The sequence below is a fragment of the Lytechinus pictus genome, chromosome 5 (genome assembly GCF_037042905.1).
Source record: "Lytechinus pictus isolate F3 Inbred chromosome 5, Lp3.0, whole genome shotgun sequence".
NCBI classification, from domain to species: Eukaryota; Metazoa; Echinodermata; class Echinoidea; order Temnopleuroida; family Toxopneustidae; genus Lytechinus; species Lytechinus pictus.
In genome coordinates this window covers 20,883,793-20,907,530 of record NC_087249.1, presented here as the reverse complement: position 1 = coordinate 20,907,530, position 23,738 = coordinate 20,883,793, and the positions used below count along the sequence as shown (strand labels likewise).

The following is a 23,738-nucleotide window of genomic DNA, read 5'->3' as shown; positions in this document are numbered from 1 at the left end:
TACGGGGAATCAGTGCACCAACTTGAAAGAAAATGTGAATGATGGATGAGTAAAATAAGCTCAAAAATAAAGGGGAATCCGCAAGTTAAACACCCTTTACGAAAAAGGAACTTTACCAGAGAAAAATTTGACTTTTTTTCTTTTAAAAAGTTACATTGAATTAACTTGGCCACAGTAGCTTATTAACTAAAAAAAACATTAATAAAAACAAAAAAAATGCAGTATTAAGCATGAATTAGGCATGAAACAGACATGACCCGTTGTCTTAATCATTGTGCATCTCCCATTTTCAAACGTGAAATGAGCTGTCAAATATTGTTTTTGCCCTTCTAAACATGCTCAAAGTTGTGATTTGATGAGCCTGGTTAGATCATGGAGATTTCCCTGGTCAGATCAGGGAATTCCTTGGTCAGAATGGTCAAAGGGGGTTGATATGCTAGAAAGTGCAGAACACACAGTGGTGCTGCATGCATGCAAACTTGGAATGGGCTGAAAAGCACCACTTTTACATAATAGACTGTGTATTCAAAACCACTGAAGCGAGACCAATGAAATTTTTATAGAAGTTAGAACATGAGATGAGCATCCTAGTTAAATACATTTCATTGAGAATAATTTTTATTTTTTGAAGTAATTTAGCCCCATATAAGAGGGACATTTTTTTTGGGACGCGCTGTATACTACACATAAAATTCTTTGCTGGAAATCAATAAGATTCACTTTGACACCTCATGAAAATGTGACCAATGAAATCAATAAAAAGTAATTGCACATTATATTTCATATAAGAATTTTCTTCAGCCTAGTGCTTGAAATAATTAGTAATTGTGTTCTGAAAAGGAGGGTGTTTTTTCTTTGATGAAGATGACTTAGATTTATGCAAAGTCTGAGAAGACGTTGCCATCAAATATTCATCTTCTTTCTGCTTCTTTTCCCTTTTCCAGTTCGCAATTAGCTCCTCTTTCATGTTGCTAGGCAATGCATCAAACACAGACCTGTCAATGTCGGAAGGAACTTCTACTTCTTCCACACTCTGTTTACTAATTGTAGGTTTCGCGTCATAGTCCAAGTCATTCTTCAGTCTTTTAGACAAGTTATCTATATCGCCCTCCATCGTGTCATTTAGCGATGACTCCTCAAACGTCCTCTTGGAAGACTGGCGTAAGTGTGCAGTTCCTTCAAGAAGCAAGGAATGGTCATCAAATTCTCTGGAAGGTGAATCTCTGTTTGCATCTGCAGTCCAACTTGACTGATCTCTCTTTTCCCTATCAACTGATCCATGCTTTTCTGCAGCTCTAAACACTCCATCACATAATTTTGAGTTCTTGCTAGGAGAGCTACCCAACTTTTTGAAGAAAGATTGTGACCCTTTGGCATCTCTCTTGCCTGTTAAACTGACTGCTGTCCTCAAACTTGCGTCATCCCCTTTTTGGCTGGATTGCTCTTTGAAGAGCACGGTTACTTTTCTCTTTTCCTCCTTAAGTCCGCTTCCACTCAGGGTTCCACAATCCAGCTTGCCCTTGACCTCACCGTTGGCCGACATTCGATCTTCTAATGCTCTGGCACTGTTATCATCCTCTGGCGGTCGGACACCCATCTCTCTTGTCTTTCCTTCACAAGAACCTTGTGACTGTAATGACACTGTATCTTTTGCTTTCAAGGCTGGTTTGCTGAAGAAAGTGTCAATAGCACCTTTGGTGACCTTTGACCTCAGATTTGTGAAGCAGATGTTGATGAGTGTCAGGTGAAATGGCCGATCGGTGTTGATCAACTTCTGCAGGAGGCCAACTGCTACTTCCAGGAGTTTCTCAAGGAGGCAAGCATCATCTATGCAATAGAAAGCAGAAAAGTCTTTTGTATTTATTTGAAAAGCAGCCTCTCAGTACAGAAAGCTTACAATTACAGGTAACTTCCCAAGTCAAATCTCTTGGGACCAGATATATATTAGACTGTGCTAAAAATTAGAAGTGCCACATATTTTCACTTAGTCAACAAGCAGTCAGTCTACAAATCTGATAGTCCAATAACGCATGAGTTAGACCTACTGGGTCTGCTATCGCTTTCAAGTTGGCCTAATTCTGTTTGGTCTACTCTACGCTTGGCCTAATACTGCCCAGATAATCCAATTTCAACTTCATCTACTGATTATCTTGCACTTTACAAAATGAAAGTATAAATCATAAATAGTTTGTCTAATCATGTAGACTAGGCTTTGTAAGAATAAGAGGATGATGGATGAAATTAGTATAGCCTTCCTGGAAATTAGACAAAATGGTAAAGGAGCTCAATGCAATTAGACCAAGTAGTTTTAAAAAAAAGTTATAGACAAACTAAGATTAGACCATGTGGGATGACACCAAACAAAAGGTAGACATGAAGTGGGTGTATACCTAGTGGCAATTTCCCCATCGGACCATCATAAAAGGTTTTACCTACCTTGTTTATGGAAGAGGTTAGCCGAGATCCCCGTCTGTCGGCTCTCTCTGTGCCAAGATCCTGGCACATATTTCCTGACTGTTAGCCTCATAGTGGCTGGAATCCTACCATCTGAATGTAATCTGAAAGAATAAGGGAGGTAAAATAATAAGTTCTGACCATATCTGGATATCATAGGTAAATACATTCTACGGTGGTTTATTTTGTTAACCTGGGCAGTATTTCATGAAAGGAATCGTCAGACGTTTTATCCAACAAGTCTGGTTTTATCTGACAGTTTATACCAAATGAACTGTGCTTCTCAGCCAATCAAATCATGTAAAATTCAGATCTGGGGGTGTTTCACAAAGGAATTAAGTATGACTTAGAGTCGCACTTAAATGCCTAGTTGTGTACTTGCGGTATAAAAGGCATGACCACATTGGTCAGATCGGGCCAAGAGGACGCGCACTACTGCGTATTGATCAATAAGATTGTGCATTTCATATCGTGTACACGCCGGCATTTAAGCGCGACTCTAAGTCATACTTAAATCTTTGTCAAACACCCCCAGACCACTCGTCAGACAAAATGTTGATGAAATGCTCCCTGGGCTGCTAAGAATGCATGAATACAGTCATGAATGTAGCAAAGGATGGGAGAGGGGAGGGGCTTCCACCCAACCCCACTGAAGGGAAGTCAAATTTTGGGGGAAATGGGCCCGTGGTACCTGGGGAATAATCGCTCTCCAAATAAAAATGCTTGTGGATTTTTTTTTATTCATTTTTATTTTTTGCTTGCTTGTAGATTTCTGATACATCCTGGTTAAAAAAAGAAGATTCTGAAAACGTAAAGCTTTAATTTCCTTTTGCCCCTAGAGCAAATTAGCACCTTGCCAATAATAAATTGGCTTGCCAGAATATTATTTTCATGGTTAGTATTTAGGGTTTCTATTGGTCAACCCTTGATAAGTAAGAAAATAGGGGACCAAAGGCTCCATGTTCTTTCCAAGTGACATTGTACTGAAGATTAGTGTGTCTTGATGAGGATACAAGTATGATGACTTGGTTTTGAGCACAAGGCTCTGTAACTAAGAATTTGTGATCAATTAACCTAGAAATCTTGAACAATGACGATGATTGGATGATAGTTGTATGTTGAACTATATGCGCTAGGAAGAATGATCTTGATAAGTGAGAGCCATTTTGTAATTGATTGCGAATCTTTATGTAACAGAGCCCAGAGCATGTGCTCTTCTTCTGAGCCATGAGCTTCTTTATCAACTCTTGGGCACATATTTTGGGACTGTCTTGGATGACCAATAAATAAATAGATTCAACCGTGGGCTTTCTGTAAAGTGAATTCAACTTTTACATCTTTTACATTAAATGTTAACAAAAAAATTAGACCTTAACAAAATACTGATTTTTTTTTGGAGAAAAGATATATATAAGAATTGATAGAGAAAACCTGAATGAAGAAAAGTTGACAGTTCAGAAATACCTTTTGATGAGATTTTTAATGAGACCTGACATCATCTCCTTGGCTGCTGGCAGTGTGCCAACTTTCTTAAAAGAATCCTCATCACTCAAACTCTATTAAAAACAGAAGAGGCAAGGCAATAAAAGTCATTAATACAGCATACACCAACACATACAGAATCCAAGTTAGAGGGCATATATTCAAGGATTATAGAAGACTATCTTTTTAATTTGCCAGAATATGATCAACAATTCAATATATTTTTTTTAATAAACTTATGTGCAATATATTCATAGTTTATTACATCATGAGAAACTTTGGGGGCATATTCTGGCACATCATGATTTATAAATTCAGTGAGCTAACCAAACTAAGGTCCTTGAAGTAAAACAGGTATTCATCAGTAAACTCTACAGCTAGCCTTACAAATTGGACAAGAAAAGCAAGGAAGAAAATGGATCACAATGAAGAGATCTGAAATGTCAATTGTGAAAAGAAAATTATAAAGCCTGTTCAATTTGATTGACTTTGAAATCACAACTGATAGATACTTTATCAATGGTCACTTACTTGTGGAAGGCCTTTGCTGACCACTGGGGTATCATCCACCCCATGAGCTAGTCTTAGCATTGTCTCGGCTTGCTGTTTAGGGAATTGGTCAGTAAGCGTCAAAATCTGTGTTGCTCGGAGCTCCTCTAAATTCTGTATACCCATGTCTTTCAACTTCTTGCCAGAAGAATGACCGATCCCTGCATTAAGGGAAGAAAGATAAAAAAGCAATATGTATTAGGTTTACCCTTTCCAAAATCATACGGATAACACAACTTACACAAAAACAATTGATCTAATTCCTCTCCAATTTTAAGGAAAAAAAACATTAGAAATTTTTATAAGTTCACAGGTACGAATACAGTTTATCATACATTAACTATTATTTTTAAATTAAATCAGATTTAACATACAATATGTAGGGAGGACATGTTTTCATTTTTTTTAAAATAAAGAATGCACTCCAATGTATTCATATTGCAACAAGCTACAGAAGCTTAAATTTTACATTACCGGTAGTCATGTGATATGTATATACAGAGACATTTTCATATACACTTCTAGAAACTCAAGGTCAGTAACAGAATACTTTTCAAATAGAATTCATCCACCTTGCCCAACTTTTATTTTAGACGTATTGAATCAAAGGGAGCTCAAACAAATCTCCCTTGAGATCCAATATACAGTGGTGTGATATTGTGTTTTTAATTTTCATTTAAACACATGCAAATGTAGGTATACTGATAATGCCTAGATAGATCATTTATTTGTTATATATGATCAAATAGCAGTGGATAGAAATGCCTTGGACAGGGTGCCATGGACGAGAATCAACCCCCAGACTCTTGAGTGTCTAGTCAGGCACCTCAGACCAGGGATGTAGCCGACGCTGGTACTTCCGAGTCACAAGGCCACTGGAGAAAATCTTCTCCCATAGACTTTGTACACGTGACTCGGGCAGAGGCCAACGATGGCAAAATGTGGCCTTGACTACATCTCTGCCTCAGACCACTCAACTACAACACCTCCACTCAATAGATATAACAATTGATGTAATGTCTGTCACCATCTGTAGGTGCACTGTTCTTATGCATTTCTTCACTGCCATGTAGAATAACCAATAGAACGATCAACTCTGCTAGAATCGCCCATAGTAGTTCCTTCAACATTGCTTTGGTGGCAGCGGTGGGATATGAAATGGTTCATGACAATGTTGAAGGAAACACCAAAGGCTATTCAAAGAGAGTGTATGATTCCAATGGTGACTTTTAAGGTTAATTTAATAATAGCTCAATGACAACTGGCAGGAAATTGATTAAAATTTCTCTCATAATAGAGTTCATTCAAAATATAGTTCATTCAATATTACGCTCAATTTTTCTGGTAAATTTTCATTAAAATAATTCAAGTGAAAACTTATCACAATCACTGTCTATGCAACACTACTCTCATTCATGTCTGCAACTTCTTACATACATGAAGGCGAGATAACAGTGGATAATGAACATGGTTGCATGAAAGGAAATCTCATTGGTTCTACACCAGGGTGAGTTTTCAAAGTGCAAGAATGCCCTTATCATCACATTTTTGCACATCTCATGCATACAAAAATGCTCTTAGCAGCACCCCTAAGAGCATTAATTGCATTAGGGCATTTCTGCACTGAAGCAGTGCGTGGAAAGGTTTTGCTAAAGGCATTCTTGCACCGACATAAAGATATATCAACAGTACACAATAACATGGTCTATTGAGCTATTATATCATAACATGTATGGTGCTCACCAGGAATCTGCCTCAGTTTGGTGAATGTCTGCATGAAGGAGTCGGACCACTCAGAGAAGAGCACCGTCTGGTCATTGGGTTTGTGATGACCCCCAACAAGCTTGGCCAGAAGCTTGTTAGTAGCCACTCCTGCACAGCTGGTCAGCCCCAGCTTGGACTTGAGGGTGTCCCTCATCTCCTTTGCAATGTGAGAGCCTATGGTCAAGCGTTCTCTACACCCACATTGACACTGGGTGGCTATGAAAGAGATGGAGCAAATGTTATCGATTTGGTTTGTTTCTTTATATTATTAGGAATCTATTATTAGGAAGTGTTATAGATTTCAATTTTACTTTTATACTAATACGTGTTCAAATACAAAAAAAAATCAGAAACCGCTTTTTTACAATAAATCAATAAAACAAAATAAGTTTAGACAGACAAAACTTCACAAAGAAGTTTCTTTCAACCATCAAACTTTATGTTATTTTCAGGTATTAAAAAGGGTCTTGGTAGAATATACCACTGGGTTCAGGAATAGTAGCTTGTTATAACAAGAAAGTCTTTGTCTGAATTTTTTAACAATCTTAATTGTTTTGAAAAGGAGGATTAATACAACACATTCCATAAAAACATCCTCAATCTTAAGCAGTAGAGATTAGTGAGTGGCTATTAAAAAAAGGAATTCAAATTTTCATACAAAGGATAATATTATTATTTTTTTAATATAACATCACATTTAAACAAAACTTTAAAGTCATCTCAGTTACAAACAGCTTCAACCTATCATATTTATTGTGTCAACATGCCATTGTCATTACCTATTTTTGCATCACTCTCATAGCTATGACCAATATATGCTAGTTTCTCCTGGTCAGATGATATCAGTCGTGACTCTACAAGCTGGGTGACATCCATGAAGTTCTCATCAAAGCCAAGTCTTTCAACCAATGGACAGAACTTCTCAAGCAATTCTACAAATATAAAAATACAGAAACATTGTTGCAAATCCTCAAAGCTGAAAATTAAATTAAATGCAAACAACTTGAGTTGCCAGATTTTATATCAATTTGAATAAAAATAGGTCTGGGCTTGTTTTTTTTTTTAGCTTCTTACTATTCTTATTCATCCCCTGTATGCTTTAGAACAAAGTAAAATATTTACATTTTCAAGCAATGCTACAAAAATAAAAATACAGAAACATTGTGCAAATCCTCAAAGCTTAAAATTGAATGTACGTGTAGTTATCATCTGCTACACACACAACTTGAGTGGCCAGATTTTATATCAATAAAAATAGTTATGCCACTGGGTCTGGGATATTTTTTTTAGCTTCTTACTATTCATATTCATCCCCTGTATGCTTTTGAACAAGGTAAAATACTGAAACACATGATGATACTTCTTGGGACCTGCTGAACTTGCTACAATGTATTACAGTTTAAACTGGATCGTACAAAGAATTGTACATGAGAGCAGACTTTTGAACTGCCCAAAGGCTTCCAACATCTGACACCAAGACAAATATTTAAATCATGCCACATCTAACATCTGATGCAAAGTAATTATTTTGTTGTTCAACAGTTTCCAATTGTTTGCACCTCTCCCTCCTTGGACACAGAGGAGGAAATGTCTTTTCACTTCTCACCAGTCACTTTGGTAGATGTGTCTCTGTAGTTGGTGAGATCTTCACCGCTAACAAGGACAAGGTCTGGGCATTTGATGAGAGCATCCTTGATGTAGGAAAGCTTAGAAACCCCTCTGGCTCGAGCAACATAGTTTGTGGTCACGACAATATTTTTTTGTTGGATCCCTGTGTATGATTAAAAAGGCAAAACAGTAAGATAGAAAATGCAAAAAATATCAATTATTAGTACATGTACATGAGAAAACTTGTAAAAATGTGCCATATTTTACCATCAAATGGGAAACAAATAAAGTAAACTGAAGTCCTGAATATTTTTTTTAATAAATCAAAATTCACAAAAGATCAGTTGGAATTGAATGATTTCCCCCTGATTTTTTTATGCAATCATTTTTTATTTTTATTTACCCCATCCCTCTAGCTGTCTGTCCATCAATCTATGGTATCAAGCGAGCTAGCAATCCATCTATAAATTCTGTTCAGTCATTCATTCATTCTTTCTTTCATTCGTTGTCTAATGGGGGTTGGAGCTTTGTATGTACATACCTAATGGTTTATCTCTCAGTGCTGGATTCCGAAGCATCTCTACTTGGGCGTAGAAACAATCTAGATCAATGTGAACAATCGTCCTGGAATGACCAAGTTTGGACTGTAGACAAGGCTCATTTCTATGACCATCTATTGGGAAATTTTACCAGGTGGGTGTTTCATAAAGCTGTTCGTAAAGTTACTCAAAACTTTACGCACGACTGGAACATGTTCTTATGTCCTACATGAATGACATAGGGATGTATCATTTAGCACAAGAAGGGGTTACCAGTCGTGCGTAAAGTCATTCGTATCTTACGAACAGCTTTATGAAACACCCACCTGGTAGAGTCTTTACAACAATGTACATATAACCTCTACTCCTGCATACTAGTCATCAATTATTATTATGAATAATGAAATAATAATAACTTATATCTATAGAGTGCTCATTTACAGGGAAAGTCCACCTCAACAAATAGTTTACTTGAATAATAAGAGAAAATAAACTTCCTCTGCTCAATCTTCATAAAAATTGGATGTCAGTATTAAAGATAAAAGAGATATGAAATTTAAAAAAAATTGCTTAATTAAAAAAAAGGTAATATACACATCCTGGTCATTAAGCAAATGATGAAATTGATGACATCACCCACTCACTATTTCTTTTGTATTTTATCGTATAAAATATGAATATTTTAACTTTTTTTCTCCTTTGTAACTAAGTTTGATTTTCCCCTAAAATTACAAGTACTTTGATAAAGAGTTTCTTCAGTGTCAAATCTGCAAAAACTTAAATATTAGATAATTCATATAATAAAATAATAATTAGTGAGTGGGTGACATCATTTACTCTCTCATAAATATCACTATGTTGAGTATATAACTGTTTAGTGAAAAATGAATCGTAAAATTTCTTATCTTACATCCGATTTTGATGAAATTTTCTAAGAGTTGTTTTCTTCTACTTTATGCAAATCGACTCTTTTCATATAAATGAGTCTCAACAGGACAACTCTCCCAGGAAAGTTGCTACCTAAATCCTATGAAAAATCCTCTATTTTTATGGATCTTCTAGAGCAGAGCTCACAGGGGACCTGATTTTTGGTCCAATGTTTTCTCCTTTACAAAAAGTGAGAAAACATTATAAACACCTCAACACATAAATGTCATTTTGGTATTACTGTCTTGGTCTGTCTATAATAAAAAAAAATATCATAAATATATACAAGATAGTTCATTGTCCATGATGAATATGAGCAACACAGAAATTTTGCTCCCAGAGCCATTAAAGCATACGTTTACTTTAATAGTCTCATAGTAATTTTGTAAAGTGATAACAAGAGGTCAACTTGATAATACATTTTCTAATTCTATTTATTTGAAAACCATACCTAAGGAAAAAATGAAATCTGATGACTAGGAAGTAGTACTTTAAAAGCTACTGTTGATTAATTACCAGTTAAAGATGACAATTGTGTTTTCAAAGAAGAGGCTTTGGTGCTGGGTGAACCAATATCTGACGGCATCCTCCAATCAATGTCATCTTCCTCATTGAGTGCTTCATCTTCAGTGTCATCCTGTTCTTCCCATCTCCCTTCCATATTTGATCTATGTGACTGGGAAAAGAGAGATAATAAATAGCAACAGGTGGAATGCCCCTGGCAGTCTTTCTACCATTATTCAATTCAATAATAGACCACATAGCTGTAGATAATTGAGTCTTGAGAATACAGATAATTACCAGTATTTTTTTTTCAAATTAGGATTTCTATCATCACGGGAGAAAGTTCATTATTTATACCAAATGTCATACTAGTTAGTGTGAATGATATCACACAGGTAAATATGGTCTTCAACTCTATAATATTTTGAACCAATGTTTTTTTTACACAAAAAATTTGGCAATTTATTGAAATATTATTCATGCTAACAAAATATATTTGTTATGAATGACTTCATTTCCAAGAAGTTGCAATTTAGGAATATTGCAACAAGTAACATTTAAAGTAAAAATGAACCAGGACCAGAATCCAAATGAAATCTCCATCTTAATTGCTGCAATTGTTTTCACCTGATTTGAATCAGTTTAATTCAATAACCTTCCCTCCTCCTCATAATAATGTGCAAGCAATTTAAGTTCATTTCTTAGATCTAGACTCCAGAACCCTTAATACAGTAGAATAACTTTCATTTCCTTTTCAAACTTCTTGTAATGTAAAATGTAACTGGAAGAATTAAGTCACTTCAAGTACTGTAACCAAACTGGTTTTAGTCATAAGTTTTATCTTATACCCCTTTCATAAACCCAATAAAACCTATCCTCCATCAATTAGCCGCCTAAGAGTAATGCGGATAATTCAATAAAAATTGCGTTCACAAACTCCGAAAATTATCCGCATTATTTTTACGAGCGCCCGTCCTGAAAAAGGCGGATAATCGTCATGACAACTGGACACGCGCCCTCCGATGCGGTTGTGTTGGAAAAGGGTGACCTTGTGACCGCACCATGGCAATTATCCGCATTATTTGGAAATATGTTCATAAACTCAAAATCTTGTCCCGATGCCGCTATTATGCGGATAATAGCAGCATCAGAATAATGCGGATAACTCTTGTCCTCCTCGGATTTTACGACCAAATTATGCTGCTATTAGCAGCATAATTGGGTTTTATTGGGTTTATGAAAGGGGTATGAAATAAGTGAGATAAAAATTGGAGCAAACTGGAAATCAAAGATTACAAATTGAATTTAAATTTGAAACTTGAAAGTTATGAAAAAGAAGCCTTTTTTTTTTTACTTCAAATGTTAATTGTTTAGGAAAGAAAAGACATGACATAACCTTCAATCATTGTTGGTGACTCTTCATGCCCACTCCCCCCCCCCCCCCCATCAAAATATCTGCATTCCTGGGAACGATTTTTTAGAGGAGGTGCTACCGGAAGTTTAAATTTGACAAGCAATTAAAAGAAAAAGAAAAAGAAAAAAAGGTGGTCACTACAAGTACAAAATAAAGGTGATTGCATTTGAACATCCTCCGTAAAACGAACTAGTACTAGTAGATCTAACGTACCCATATCCAGGTCATTGAATGAGTGCATTAATCCAACATGTCCAAAGACCAAAGCCAGTTTTAACAGAATTAACAAGTCAATTGTCACATGAGCAAATGTCGCATTATTATTACTGAAATATGCTATCTTGCAAAAAGCTGTATGGCAGTGAGTCCAAAGACCAAACTTCGCGTGTGTCCATACTTCGTGAAGGTCATTATCTCAAAAACTAGCCAATATCCTTAAAATCTGAAATCAGCAACATGAAAAGCGACCTAAAAATAAAATTGCCCTTTGGCGTAAGTTTCTTCAGGGTGAGTTCAGTATTCATGAAAATATTGATAAAAGATTGGCAAATTTAATTCCAATGGATCAAACCAAAGTCAAATTTTCTTTCTCATTAGTACAATTACAACCACCATACCGTACATGATTGAATGGGCATGCATGTACTATGTCTTGTATTGTGTAAGATTAAGAATTTTTGAGATTTCATCATATTATTATTAAAGACAAAGTGAATATCCTTGCATAAATATCAATTTCAAGATGTTACCTATAACGACAATGATAAGGAGGACCGGGGCTCTTCAACGAACTTCACAGGTAATGTAAAATTACTGCAATTTTTTATGAATCCTGAGCGATGGTTGTGGACTTGTGGAGCGAGCGTGTGTTGTGTCATCTGCCTGCTGAGCTGGGCCGGGTGCCGTTCAAGCGCCCAGCGCAGCCGGGGCGTTGAGGCTAGTGGCGATGGCCAGTGCTAGCTACATGTAGCTGCTAAACAGCTCTACTCCTATAGGATGGGGGATCGGGTGTCCGGACACTTTATATTTTTGAAGCCTTCTTTTTTGTCTTAAGATTACACTAAAAATATGAATTCAATAGTTGTAATCATCTTCTATTTTGTTCTCTATAATATTTTCTAAATTTTTTTACTAAAATTTGATGAAACTTCGCTTGTAATTTTTTCCAAATGACTTTCTAAAATTGATCGTCCGGACACACAACCTGTCCGGACACACAACAACTGGGTATACTATAGCTATCGGCTCTCGCCCCGTGCGCGATTTTCATTGCAAGCTTTGCAAATAGTAGTAAATTTCACGATTTTTGTTTCAAACTTTTGTTTTGCCGCAATGTTTTTGGCAAAGTTTACAGTTATTTGCGAGGTTCATGATTTTCATCGCAAATTTTTATTTTACAATCGCAATTTTAGAATTTTTACTAGCTCGGTGAAACTTAAACTTAAAGTAAACTGTGAATACCGGTAAAAAGTTAGACCTCTACTAATTCTAAAATGACTCAAATTTCAAACCCAATGGCTAATGCTTGCATCAGGTTTTGTCCTTTAGCCTAGGGCCCGTATCATTTTATGAACATGATGAATGTTTTGTAATTATAAGTAACGTTAAATCTTTAAAGACAATTAAATTTGAAGAGAAAAAAAGTTGTCACTTGATATTCTTGACGTTGGATTTCTAATTTCAGTTAATTCCTCATTTCTAAATTCTAGTGAGAGATGAGATTAATCTGTGTAAATTTTTATGTCTTACATGTCTTAGGCATAAGTGGAAAATTTGAATCTTAACATTAATTTTTTCATTGACAGAGACTTCAGCAGTGTGTGATTACCCAACATGCAAGGTGCGTTTCAAGTGGTGCAGTGAACACAGTTATCCTGTTTGTACCTCAGCAGGAAGCATGGGTAGTGGAGAGGATGGGCAGGTTCTACAAAACTCTTCAACCTGTGAGTTATTGTTGCCTATTTGTATTAGTATCCAAATAATTACATTGAGAGGGGGTGGGAGTAGCCAGGAGGCTTCTAGTCTAGAGAGTAAAAATCATTTACTAATGTATGCTTACTCTTTACGAAGCCAGGAATTCCTTCCTATTCATCTGCACGCACCAACCAAAAACCTGAAACTTTCGCCCCCGAGATTTCTACTTCTAAAAGATCTAGCCCTAAATCATGTTCATGGGATACAACTTCATTTCCGACATTTCTACGCTTTAATTTTTAAACAAGAATTCATAAAAAAATGAGAAAAATACGAAAAGACGGAAGAGACTTGCCCGATGTTTACGCCGCCATCTTGTTTCCTATTGTTCTTCCCCAACGTGACGGACGCATGATGAATTCTTGTTTAAAAATTAAATTGATAGCGTAGAAATGTCGGAAATGAAGTTGTATCCCATGTACATGATTTAGGGCTAGATCTTTTAGAAGGAAAGTAGAAATCTTAGGGGCGAAAGTTTCAGGTTTTTGGTTGGTGCGTGCAGATGAATAGGTAGGAATTCCTGGCTTTGTGGAGAGTAAGCATACGTTAGTAAATGATTTTTACTCTCTAGAAGCCTCCTGGCTAGGTAGGAGAAGATAATGCAAGGAGAGGCGGGAAAAGAAGAAAACGAAAGAGAAGGAGGAAGTTGGGTGTTTGAGAGAGGTGGAGAAATGGGAAGGGGAAGAGGAGGATATGCTGATGGGAGGAGTAAGAGGAAGAGGAGAAGAAACAAGTTTTTAAGGCATTAGCTTATGGAGTTATGCACACATTTTTATAGTAAGTTGTTAGATGTGTATGTACTTCATATCCTGGGATAATTCTATTGTGAAATTTAAAAAAGAATGCTATTTTAAATCAAGAACACATTGCTGATGACACTAAGGGTTTGGTCAGGTGATAGATTGATCAGTGAAGTACATCAATTTTTTTTATTAAAACTTTTGGCCCAAGCTCTATATTTTGAACTGCAATTCCCATTGTGATTTATTGGCTGCTGAATGGTTCACTGGCAACATTTATTTACAAGAAATCATTTTAAGAATGTTTTTCTTTGCAGGGATTGAATCTACTGATTCCAGTGCTTGACAAGATCAAGTATGTTCAGAGTTTGAAAGAAATTGCTATTGACATTCCAGAGCAAAGTGCAGTGACTCATGGTAAGACTTATTGTTTTATCTTACTATATCATACAATAATTGGCAACTTGGTTGGATATATATGTTTTCAGGATCAAAGATTTCAAAATAAGAATAACAAGACAAGAGTTCTTGAAGATTATAGTTGCATGGAGTTGTAACAAATTTACAATCTACTTAAAAAGTGTGTATAATTGAACTTCTGATTTTTATCATTAACTGGGCGAAACGTTGATAGCTATTCAAAAAGCGAACACTTAATCCTATTTTATTTATTTCCCTTTTATTTTATATAAAGATAATGTGACACTAAGGATAGATGGAGTTCTGTATCTAAGAGTCATGGATGCGTACAAGGTAATATCTTACTTATTGAAAATATTGATGATTAAAAGATTGGGGTATTTTACTTACGTATTGACAAGTCATTTTGATCTCTTGATCTGTATGGTGACTGTAGATTACAAATAAATTCCAGTTGTGTTAATGATTACAAAATTAATTCTGTTAGTATGTAATGAAATTAGTGCTTATTTGTACATGTATAAGAAAGTAAGCATGGCGTTCTATCAAAATATGACTTTTTCCCAAGTTTGCTTCTGTGTCGCAGATTTTTGCTATATTTCTTTCCAGATAACTTTTTTTTTTAATGGCGTGCTTGCAAAATTATTTTTTATTTCACAGTCACTCTCTCAAAATTATCAATCACACCCTATTTAAATCTTTTTTTTTTTTTCACAGCTTTGCAAAAATACAGCATTACTACAATGCGTATTATACACTAAGAAATAAAATGAATGTCCGGAAATATAAATAGTGACATTGATAAAATTGTAATTTTATTGATATTGTATTGTGAATTGTGTTATTCTTTTAAAATTCCTTGAAAATAAACTTGTCATTCTAGGCCAGCTATGGTGTTGAGGATCCTGAGTATGCCGTCACACAGCTAGCACAGACAACAATGAGATCAGAGATTGGTAAAATATCTCTTGATCATGTCTTTAAGGAAAGAGAATCTTTAAACATCAATATAGTGGGTAAGTCATGAGAACCCCTTTACACAACACTTTTTATTATTTATCACGTCACCTGCTACTGTTACATTTGTAAGCTACTGAGAAGAGCCAATTTGATTTGTCCTGAGAATCCCTCTTCATAATACTGTTTTAAGTTATTCAAATTGTTTAATTTGATTTTTCAGTAGCAAATTATCATTGAATGTTGTGTAACATATGTAAATAGACATGTTCCCAGAAGAGATCCTGTACACGTATTGAACGAGTGAGACTCCCACTTATGCATGAGAGGGCACAAAATGTGATGATTACTAATATTTTGCCCATTTTAACAGCATATTTGATATCACGGATGCGTTCATCGACACTTGTCAACTGACACTTAACAAATCTGACATTTTCCTTGTTTTTGATAGGCTGAGGATCCCAGCTGTTTTAATTGTTGTTACTATGGTAACTATCAGATAATAACAACTTGTTGGTACTGGCAACAGTCATGAATTGGTCCTAAAATATGACTATTGAATATATATGAAATATTGAATATATATGAAACTATTGAGTAAATTCAGACTACCTTTTGTCAGTTTGATACCAGTCTTCTGTTTGCTATCAGATATTAAGTCTGCACATGAACTAAATGTATCATTTGACCTGCAAGGCTATACACAATATAGAGCTCTACAGAACAATTTGGAAATCTTTTGGGAAAGTTGAGTGTCTTCGGTGCAAAGTCAACGACATCAAGGGGAATATGAAATAATCTCACAAAAGTCTCTTTAATGCAAATTAGACAAATTGAGACTACATTTCATCAGTTTCAGTTCAATCAAAGAGACGCTCTTTGGTTTCTTTTGTTAAACATTCCATTTGCTTTCAAACCTGTATATGAGCTTCATACCATCTCATATTATCTGACTTGCAGAGGCTATAAACAATGCAGCCATGGAACCATGGGGGATCAAGTGTCTTAGGTATGAAATCAAGGACATTGAACTGCCTTCCAAAGTCAAGGAAGCTATGCAGATGCAGGTTGAAGCAGAAAGACGCAAGAGAGCTGTGGTATTAGAATCAGAAGGTAAGTAGTGATCTCTTGAAATTGGAAGGTTAGAGAGACATTTGTTTATCAAATAACATGTAGTCCATGGGGAAGAACCATAACAAATAAATCACAGGTTCTATGAAGCGTTTCATATTTGGAAACCGCAATTTTTATTATCAAGAAAAATAGACATGGTGAGGGGTGTTTTGAGGCCACTTCTCTTAACCCAACATTCCCTGGAATGCCAATCATCTCTGAACAACATGTAATTTTAGCTATCTCTCTGATCTAATATCACCAAAATTTCACTCCTGCATCTGGCTGTTGCTCCCAATAAACACAATAATGAAATGTGTTAAATATATCCAACATTGTAAAATTCTTTACCGATTATTTGCTTATAAAGCCTTATCCAGTGTTATGGTCTTGCATAGTTCAGGAAATGCATGTATGTTTGTGAGCAGTGAACAAATTGGCAGTAATATCATTTTGACAAGGTTAATCTATATTTGGTGCTCCTCACCCAGGGGTAAAATGGCAACATAATGTGATTTGAAAGTCAGTGTAATTTACTAAGCATTGTGGGTATCTTACATGATAAATGACTGGATTACTACCCTGTGATTGGAGAATGCATAAACTGTGAGCAACAATGTGTAATTGAATTCATTCATACTGAAGCCTGTAAAATGTTTTATTTTTACACTTTACAATCAATTTTAAAATACATTGTCTTTAAAGTGCTTTATCATAACCACAATGTTTTTTTTCATTTTGATGATATTTCTTCTTGACTTTCAGGTATACGAGAGTACGAGATCAATGTAGCAGAGGGCAAGAAGAATGCCACCATTCTAGCTTCAGAAGCCATTAAGAGAGAAGAGATTAACAGAGCTGACGGAGAGGCAGCAGCTGTTATAGCCAAGGCCAAAGCTAGAGCAGAAGCCCTCACAAAGATATCACAAGCCATGAGTGCAAAGGTCAGTCAGTGAAAGATATTTCATAGCTTAATCACTACTTCCCTTCCTTAAATTGGCAACTTGTCTGTTATTACTACCAGTGACCTGGGGAATGTCTCTTAAAGCATCTTGTCAATGAGTTCAACAGATGAATTAGCTCTTCTGATGCAAGGATTTCAGAAGCTTATGACAAATAGTGAAAATCACTAACTGTTTGCATATTCATCATGAAATGATCACTGGGCCTTCTACTCCTGTGTTACAAAAATCTTGTACAAGTCTTGATTCAATTCACTGCAGTTAAATCAGTATTCTCATCAGTGATTTTTACAGACAAATTTGCTCTGACCCAATCAGATGAAAGGATTTCAGTAGCTATAGTTTTGATAGCATTTTAAGAGCCTGTCTGTATTGGATAGTTGATTTTTTTTTTCAAACATGATGCCAATTTGACGATCTGTACTTAAAACAAAATGTTCATCACTGTTGTTAGGAAATGGGAAGTGCATAATATTTTTAAAGGGAAAGTCCACCCTGACATCAAGTTCATATCAATAAAAGCAGGGAAATAAAAGAAATATTGGTGAAGTTTTAGGGAAATCCATCAACGGTTGAAGTTTTTTAATTTTTACAGTTCTAATTTTTTAATGTAATGTGCAAGCAGCTATACTGTATTTCATTTCATCTAAGCACCATCATCATAATCATCATCATCATTATCACCATCATCAACATTATCATCATCACCATCATCATATCACCATCATCATCATCATTATCATTACCATCATCATCAACACCATCATCATATTCATTGGCATAATCATCATCATCTTTGGCATCATTGTCATCTTTGGAATCATCATCATCATCTTTATTTTTGACCAGGTCCAATGCTTAAGATTCACCACAATCCTCACTGCCTGAGGAAGCCAATTGATCATAAGTTAAACATTCCTATTATATGAGTTACCATTATAAGAAGTAAAGTTAACCTCAAATTTGCAATTCAATGAATTTCGACATTGTCATGCCCTCTTTTAGGATGGTCCAAATGCAGCAAATCTAGTGGTAGCAGAGCAGTATGTAGCAGCCTTTAGTAAACTAGCCAAGACCTCCAATACCATAGTTCTTCCATCAAATACTGGTGACATCAGCAGCATGGTCGGCCAGGTGAGTTGCAGATATTCTCCTTCATTTAAAGACTTCTACAACATTGAAGGGTTGATAAATCGGTGGTAAAAGGGACAAAGCACACAGATTTACCTCAACACAAAGTGTGAGGGTTTTTTCGAATAATCCGTTCAGATGGATCGTACATGATTTGCATTGAAATGTCTGTCAACAAGTGAGCCTCCATTTTCAGAGATGCCCACTCTTACCTTTTTGTAGTATCTGTTTTTTAACCCCCTCCACACACACACACAAAAATACTCTATGATTTTTTTTTTACACATGTGTATTGTAGAATAGTTGACAATATCGTTTCCACTCAAAACTTTATGTCTTCCCTCGCAATACTGCAATTTTAAGAATAGTGTTAATTCATATTTAATAAGCTTGTACTTTTAATTCAATTATGGTTTTTACTTGGCAGTCATGGGCCACTTTTCACCATATTATCATGGCAACATCAGGCCCAAAGACAAATATAATCTATTTATGAAATTAGCATCACTTCCATTGGTTTGCAACATACACATTATTCGCCTAGTGTCACATTCAGCTCTGTGAACATTTCTGTTTATCTATTTGCAGATACACAATTATTGGGCCACTATCAATCATATCGGGCTGTAATTCATAAGCCAAATGTTTGTGCAGTCTCCATTATTTTGCCTTAATGCCTTTTGTACTTCTCAAGCCTATGATTTCCAATATTTATAGGTTTCATTGCTTTACCAAGTACTATGAATAACCAAGTCTTTTATTTTGTTGGAAATGAAAATTCAACATTATTATATCATCTTTCTTTGTTGTTATGGTCAACAGGCAATGGCCATCTACGGCAATCTAGCCAACCACCAGAAGCAGCTTGATGCCGCCGAACCGGAGGATCCCGACTCCACCACCCCCACGGAGGAGATCCACCCCACCCAGGAAATTGACAGATTCCTGTTGACAGGGAAGAAAACATCAGTTGCCGGGGACGACACCCTAAAATCGCGACTCAGTCTGGGAAACCTCACTGAGGAAGATAAAAAGTCATAGCAGCGGTTGAGTGAAGATTGACAATGAATGGACTTGAACTTTTGTCAAGATTGTTTTTCAACCTCTGAGAAATGTCAGAAGATGGAAATGAAGATAGTATGACTGCCTGTCACAAACCCATGATGCGATTGTAGTCATAAAAAAGAAGGAGGAACATATAAGATGATGATATAGATTTGAATGAATGACTGGTTTTGCACACATGACTGGGAATTTCTTTCGCTCTAATGGTTGGTAATTGTTAGTCATAAATAAAGTATTGTGACCAGTCATTATTTTGAGATATGGGTAATTTATCAAACATGGTTTCACATCAGAATTTTATTTAAATTAAGCGATGCACCTCATGTTGTCAAGGTATTAGTATAATTACCCATAATTAGTCCCTGTGGACAGTCCAAACACCCTCATCTATTGCATCAAATGTCTGAGAACCTGTAAAGTACATTGTGTGGGAAATTCTTACTAAATGCCCTTATTGATGTGTACTTCAATAAGCCTGGAGTGCTTCATATTCTTGTTGCAAGTATCAAATTCAGATAATTCTACCTTGTCTAAAGTTTGGTAAATTTTCAAGGATTTGAATTTGACAGTCCAATAAAATTTGGCACCTTCTCTTGGTAATGTTAATATTTTTCCCTCTTAAAAGCCCTTCATATACCAGTCTTGAAGATTGAGTTGTATATCTGGAAGCTGCAAAAAATTATTGGATCCTTCAAAGTTTCAATGCTCTTCATACATACATGAGAAGTGGTTTTAAATGGATAAAGGGCAAATTAAGGGGGACCCAATTTTCTACTTCAGACAATTTAATTTGAACTTATTTGTTATGCATATTTCACACAAATTATAGGGCAAAGAGAGATCTAAATTTGAGACTATTTGATGTATGTTTTCTAACACATTACCCAATTATATTTTGAAATTTGAATTGTAGTTTGACCAATAATATTATAAATGCAGAATAGTGCTTTGGCAAAATACCCTTTTCAACGTGGAATACCAGCTTGAAGCATGGGGCTTCAAAGCCAAGTGGAATTTTAGAACTCTTGCATTTTCATAATTTATCCCCTTTCTATCACTTCCCTGCTCTGGTTTTGGGTTATCCAGTCGGCTATTTAATCCTGGTTAATCAAGGGTGGTGTGTATTTTTACATGTTTCCTTCAGAGGTACCCATGTTTGACCTTTGCTAAAAGCATCGGTGCAAAATGAACGAATATGGCCTCATTTTTTTGTGCAGATATATATATGGAGAAAACATGGAAGAGGGCAATATGGTAAATGATGCCCTCTCCCTGATTTGGATGCAGGGTAATGTGTCACATTTGGATTTTTATTTTGCAGCTAAAATGCATCCTGTATTTGATAATAAATTGATATACACAATGTCCACGTTTTCTTTTGTAGGAAATTCTCATGGAATGAGAAACAAAGACATACAATGGCATACATGTATCTGCATGAATGTATTTTGTACCGTTAACACTTTCAACTAACTGTCATATTTGATGAGATAATAGATTTGATTTTTTTCTTTGTTGGATATTAATATTTGTGCTCTCTGATAACCTTCTTTGCTTATTTTTTTTCAGTTATGTTATGCTTTCAATAAAGCTCTGGAATCCAATGTATGTTCAATAGTATACAAATAATGAATGTTTATGAGTGCAATGGACAGAATACTTCATGAGATGAAAGACGAAATGATCCATTCAACGACGCGTAGCCGAGTTGAATGGATCAATATTTCATCTTTCACCGAATGAAGTATTTTGTCCATTGCACGAATGAAAAAAACATTCATTATTTGGTTTATACGACACCTAAAAATTTTTTTTTTTTTTTGGTCATATGAAATTTATGAATTTCGATGCAAAATATGCTCATGCAGTGCGAGTTCGGTCTGTTGATTGTCAGGTCATTACAACACGTGCACTGCTGGTGCCTGCAGCTGCAGTCTGGGTGCGCGAGTGCAATGGACAAAATCGTATGGATCCAAAATTGCACGGTTGATGACGTCATTGCAAAATGGGCTGAATGAATGATATCAAACAACCAATCAAATCACAAGGATCTATCTAGGTGTCATATTATAGAATATATTGAGCATACTGTTCATTCTATTACCAGTACCTTACCCAATACCAAAGTTTTACCCACCATTTTCTCTACTCAATTTCCTGATTTTTTTTTCTCCCATTGCCTTTGGCATATTACAATTCTATTTAATCTGAGGAAGAGGAGTTAGATCAAATGGTTATTAAACTATGAAGTTGTAGTCAAAATATTTAATAAAGTACATCGGAAGAGACCAAATTGGGTAAGACCTGGGCCCGTCTTACAAAGAGTTGTGATCAATCCGATCAAACTCTGCTGAATGGAAATCCATTGATGTCATAATTTTTTCTATGTAGTTTGCATAATGTCCTTTGTAAGCAAAGAGAAGCACACTGAATTTTCAAGAAATCAATGAATGTATGAACATAAATCAGATTTAGAAAATATTTTGAAATACGTGCATTTTAGATGTTGATGTTGCTGGCTTTCCATAGTTGTGGATGATCAGATCAATCGCAAGTCATTGTAAGATGGGGCCAGGTGGCTAATGAAAGTGGGCCTTATTGCCTTGGTTAAAATAAGTGTTTTCGGTTTGTTCAAAATATTTTGAACAAACATGCATTTTAGATGTTGATGTTGCTGGCTTTCCATAGTTGTGGATGATCAGATCAATCACAAGTCATTGTAAGATGGGGCCAGGTGGCTAATGAAAGTGGGCCTTATTGCCTTGGTTAAAATAAGCGTTTTCGGTTTGTTCAAAATATTTTGAACAAACATGCATTTTAGATGTTGATGTTGCTGGCTTTCCATAGTTGTGGATGATCAGATCAATCACAAGTCATTGTAAGATGGGGCCAGGTGGCTAATGAAAGTGGGCCTTATTGCCTTGGTTAAAATAAGTGTTTTCGGTTTGTTCAAAATATTTTGAACAAACATGCATTTTAGATGTTGATGGCTTTCGATAGTTTTCATTGATCGATCAATCGCAACATTTTGAAAGAAGTGGGCCTTAATGCCTTGGTTAAAATAGTATTGGGTTGTCTCCATGCAGATGGAGAGGTTGATTTGTCATGTATGTCGAAACATGTGCGATCATGTCGTATTTAAACCAATTTTCTTAATATTTTAGTATATATCAAAGGTTTAACACATTTTAAGAGTTGAAGGAGAAACCTTTCAACATGGAAAGAAAATAAGGTGCAGTGCTGTTTTGTCTCTTTCAGGCAAGAGTATGAACTCTTTTTGCAGAAATAAAGAGATAATGGAGTAGTGGTCAAAGTAAAGCATGCATTTCAGATTGTTTCAATTTCTGTCAGTGGTAATTATTTCTCAAATGAGTAGCTCAGTCACAGATGTCTTTAAAGTTTCTGCACAAATATGATTGCTTTCTCTCCTTTTATCATCCATTTAAATAAAAATAAATACATATTTCATGGTCTGTTTTATAATATCCTTTGTAATGATAACCAATAGGGCATTTGAGCAATCACTTCGCAGATGCTTTCATTACATCTGTATTTTTTTGCAGGATTTGCAGGATTTTCTGCATTTATTGGAATAAAATACAAAACAAATTTACAATGCGTGAGACATAATCATAATATAGCATAAAGTACATAACCAAGTGACAATCTTATATATAGTGACTGGAGAAAGACATAAATACAATATAGAAAAAATATTTATATAATGAGTAAAATGCAGAGGCAAACTATATAAGCAAATATATGCTTGAAGCATAGCAGCCAAAAAAGGGAAGGGCTACAGCGAAACCTAAGAAATTAATTGTGTCTGTAAGAAAAAAAATTTAATGTCACGAATCAACAAAGAACTGGAAAAAAAGTAGAAATTGAAAAATGAAGTGTGTGCAAGTTGTGAGAGATTTATGAATATCTGGATAAAAGGTATTTTTCAATGAAGCTTTAAAAGAAAAGACAGATGCAGTGAGTTTAATATGATTGGGTATGTCGTTCCATATATCTGGGCCATGGTGTCTAATTGTTTCATGTGCTAAAATTATTTTCGGGTTTGTCAAATGAAAGTCTGATGAGTGACGTGTAGGATATGAATGAATGTCCCTATTGTAAGTAAAAATGT

At 35.5% G+C, this 23,738-nt stretch overlaps 2 protein-coding genes across 7 annotated transcripts; one reads left to right on the top strand and one right to left on the bottom strand.

The window, feature by feature from the left end:
* Positions 1 to 597: 597 nt before the first annotated feature.
* LOC129262296 (DNA polymerase iota-like) lies at positions 598 to 12,232 on the bottom strand. 5 transcript variants are annotated; one of them, XM_064099995.1, is made up of 10 exons: positions 11,991 to 12,232; positions 9,840 to 9,999; positions 8,399 to 8,530; positions 7,856 to 8,020; positions 7,029 to 7,181; positions 6,229 to 6,465; positions 4,468 to 4,646; positions 3,919 to 4,010; positions 2,437 to 2,558; positions 598 to 1,827 (listed from the first exon to the last, which is right to left on the bottom strand). In XM_064099995.1, the coding sequence occupies exons 2-10, from the start codon at positions 9,982 to 9,984 to the stop codon at positions 803 to 805; spliced, it is 2,250 nt and encodes a 749-aa protein (XP_063956065.1). In that variant the 5' UTR covers positions 9,985 to 9,999; positions 11,991 to 12,232; the 3' UTR covers positions 598 to 802. The 5 variants fall into 5 exon arrangements, with proteins under 5 accessions (XP_063956065.1, XP_063956067.1, XP_063956068.1 ...); XM_064099997.1 differs by having other exon boundaries at positions 628 to 1,827; positions 8,399 to 8,458; positions 11,991 to 12,149; XM_064099998.1 differs by having other exon boundaries at positions 628 to 1,827; positions 8,399 to 8,481; positions 11,991 to 12,134.
* LOC129260408 (stomatin-like protein stl-1) lies at positions 11,855 to 22,924 on the top strand. 2 transcript variants are annotated; one of them, XR_010293692.1, is made up of 10 exons: positions 11,860 to 12,040; positions 13,047 to 13,184; positions 14,273 to 14,372; positions 14,650 to 14,708; positions 15,259 to 15,391; positions 16,296 to 16,448; positions 17,214 to 17,392; positions 18,416 to 18,544; positions 19,364 to 21,137; positions 21,352 to 22,924. XR_010293692.1 is itself a non-coding variant. In XM_054898390.2 (9 exons), exons 1-9 carry the CDS (start codon positions 11,984 to 11,986, stop codon positions 19,580 to 19,582), a joined length of 1,167 nt encoding a protein of 388 aa, XP_054754365.1. In that variant the 5' UTR covers positions 11,855 to 11,983; the 3' UTR covers positions 19,583 to 22,924. The 2 variants fall into 2 exon arrangements, 1 of the variants encoding a protein (XP_054754365.1); XM_054898390.2 differs by having other exon boundaries at positions 11,855 to 12,040; positions 19,364 to 22,924.
* The last annotated feature ends 814 nt before the right edge of the window (positions 22,925 to 23,738 follow it).

Bases quoted from the DNA above. Each gene is read 5' to 3' on its own strand.
- LOC129262296 (XM_064099994.1), bottom strand. The intron at 7,182-7,855 runs GTGAGAAGTGAA...TTATATTTGTAG, and splicing joins CACATCTACCAAAGTGACTG to AATTGCTTGAGAAGTTCTGT. The intron at 2,559-3,918 runs GTATTTCTGAAC...TTATTCTTTCAG, and splicing joins ATTAAAAATCTCATCAAAAG to ATTACATTCAGATGGTAGGA.
- LOC129260408 (XM_054898390.2), top strand. From the start codon at position 11,984: ATGTTACCTATAACGACAATGATAAGGAGGACCGGGGCTCTTCAACGA. The intron at 14,373-14,649 runs GTAAGACTTATT...TTTTATATAAAG, and splicing joins GCAAAGTGCAGTGACTCATG to ATAATGTGACACTAAGGATA. The intron at 14,709-15,258 runs GTAATATCTTAC...TTGTCATTCTAG, and splicing joins GAGTCATGGATGCGTACAAG to GCCAGCTATGGTGTTGAGGA.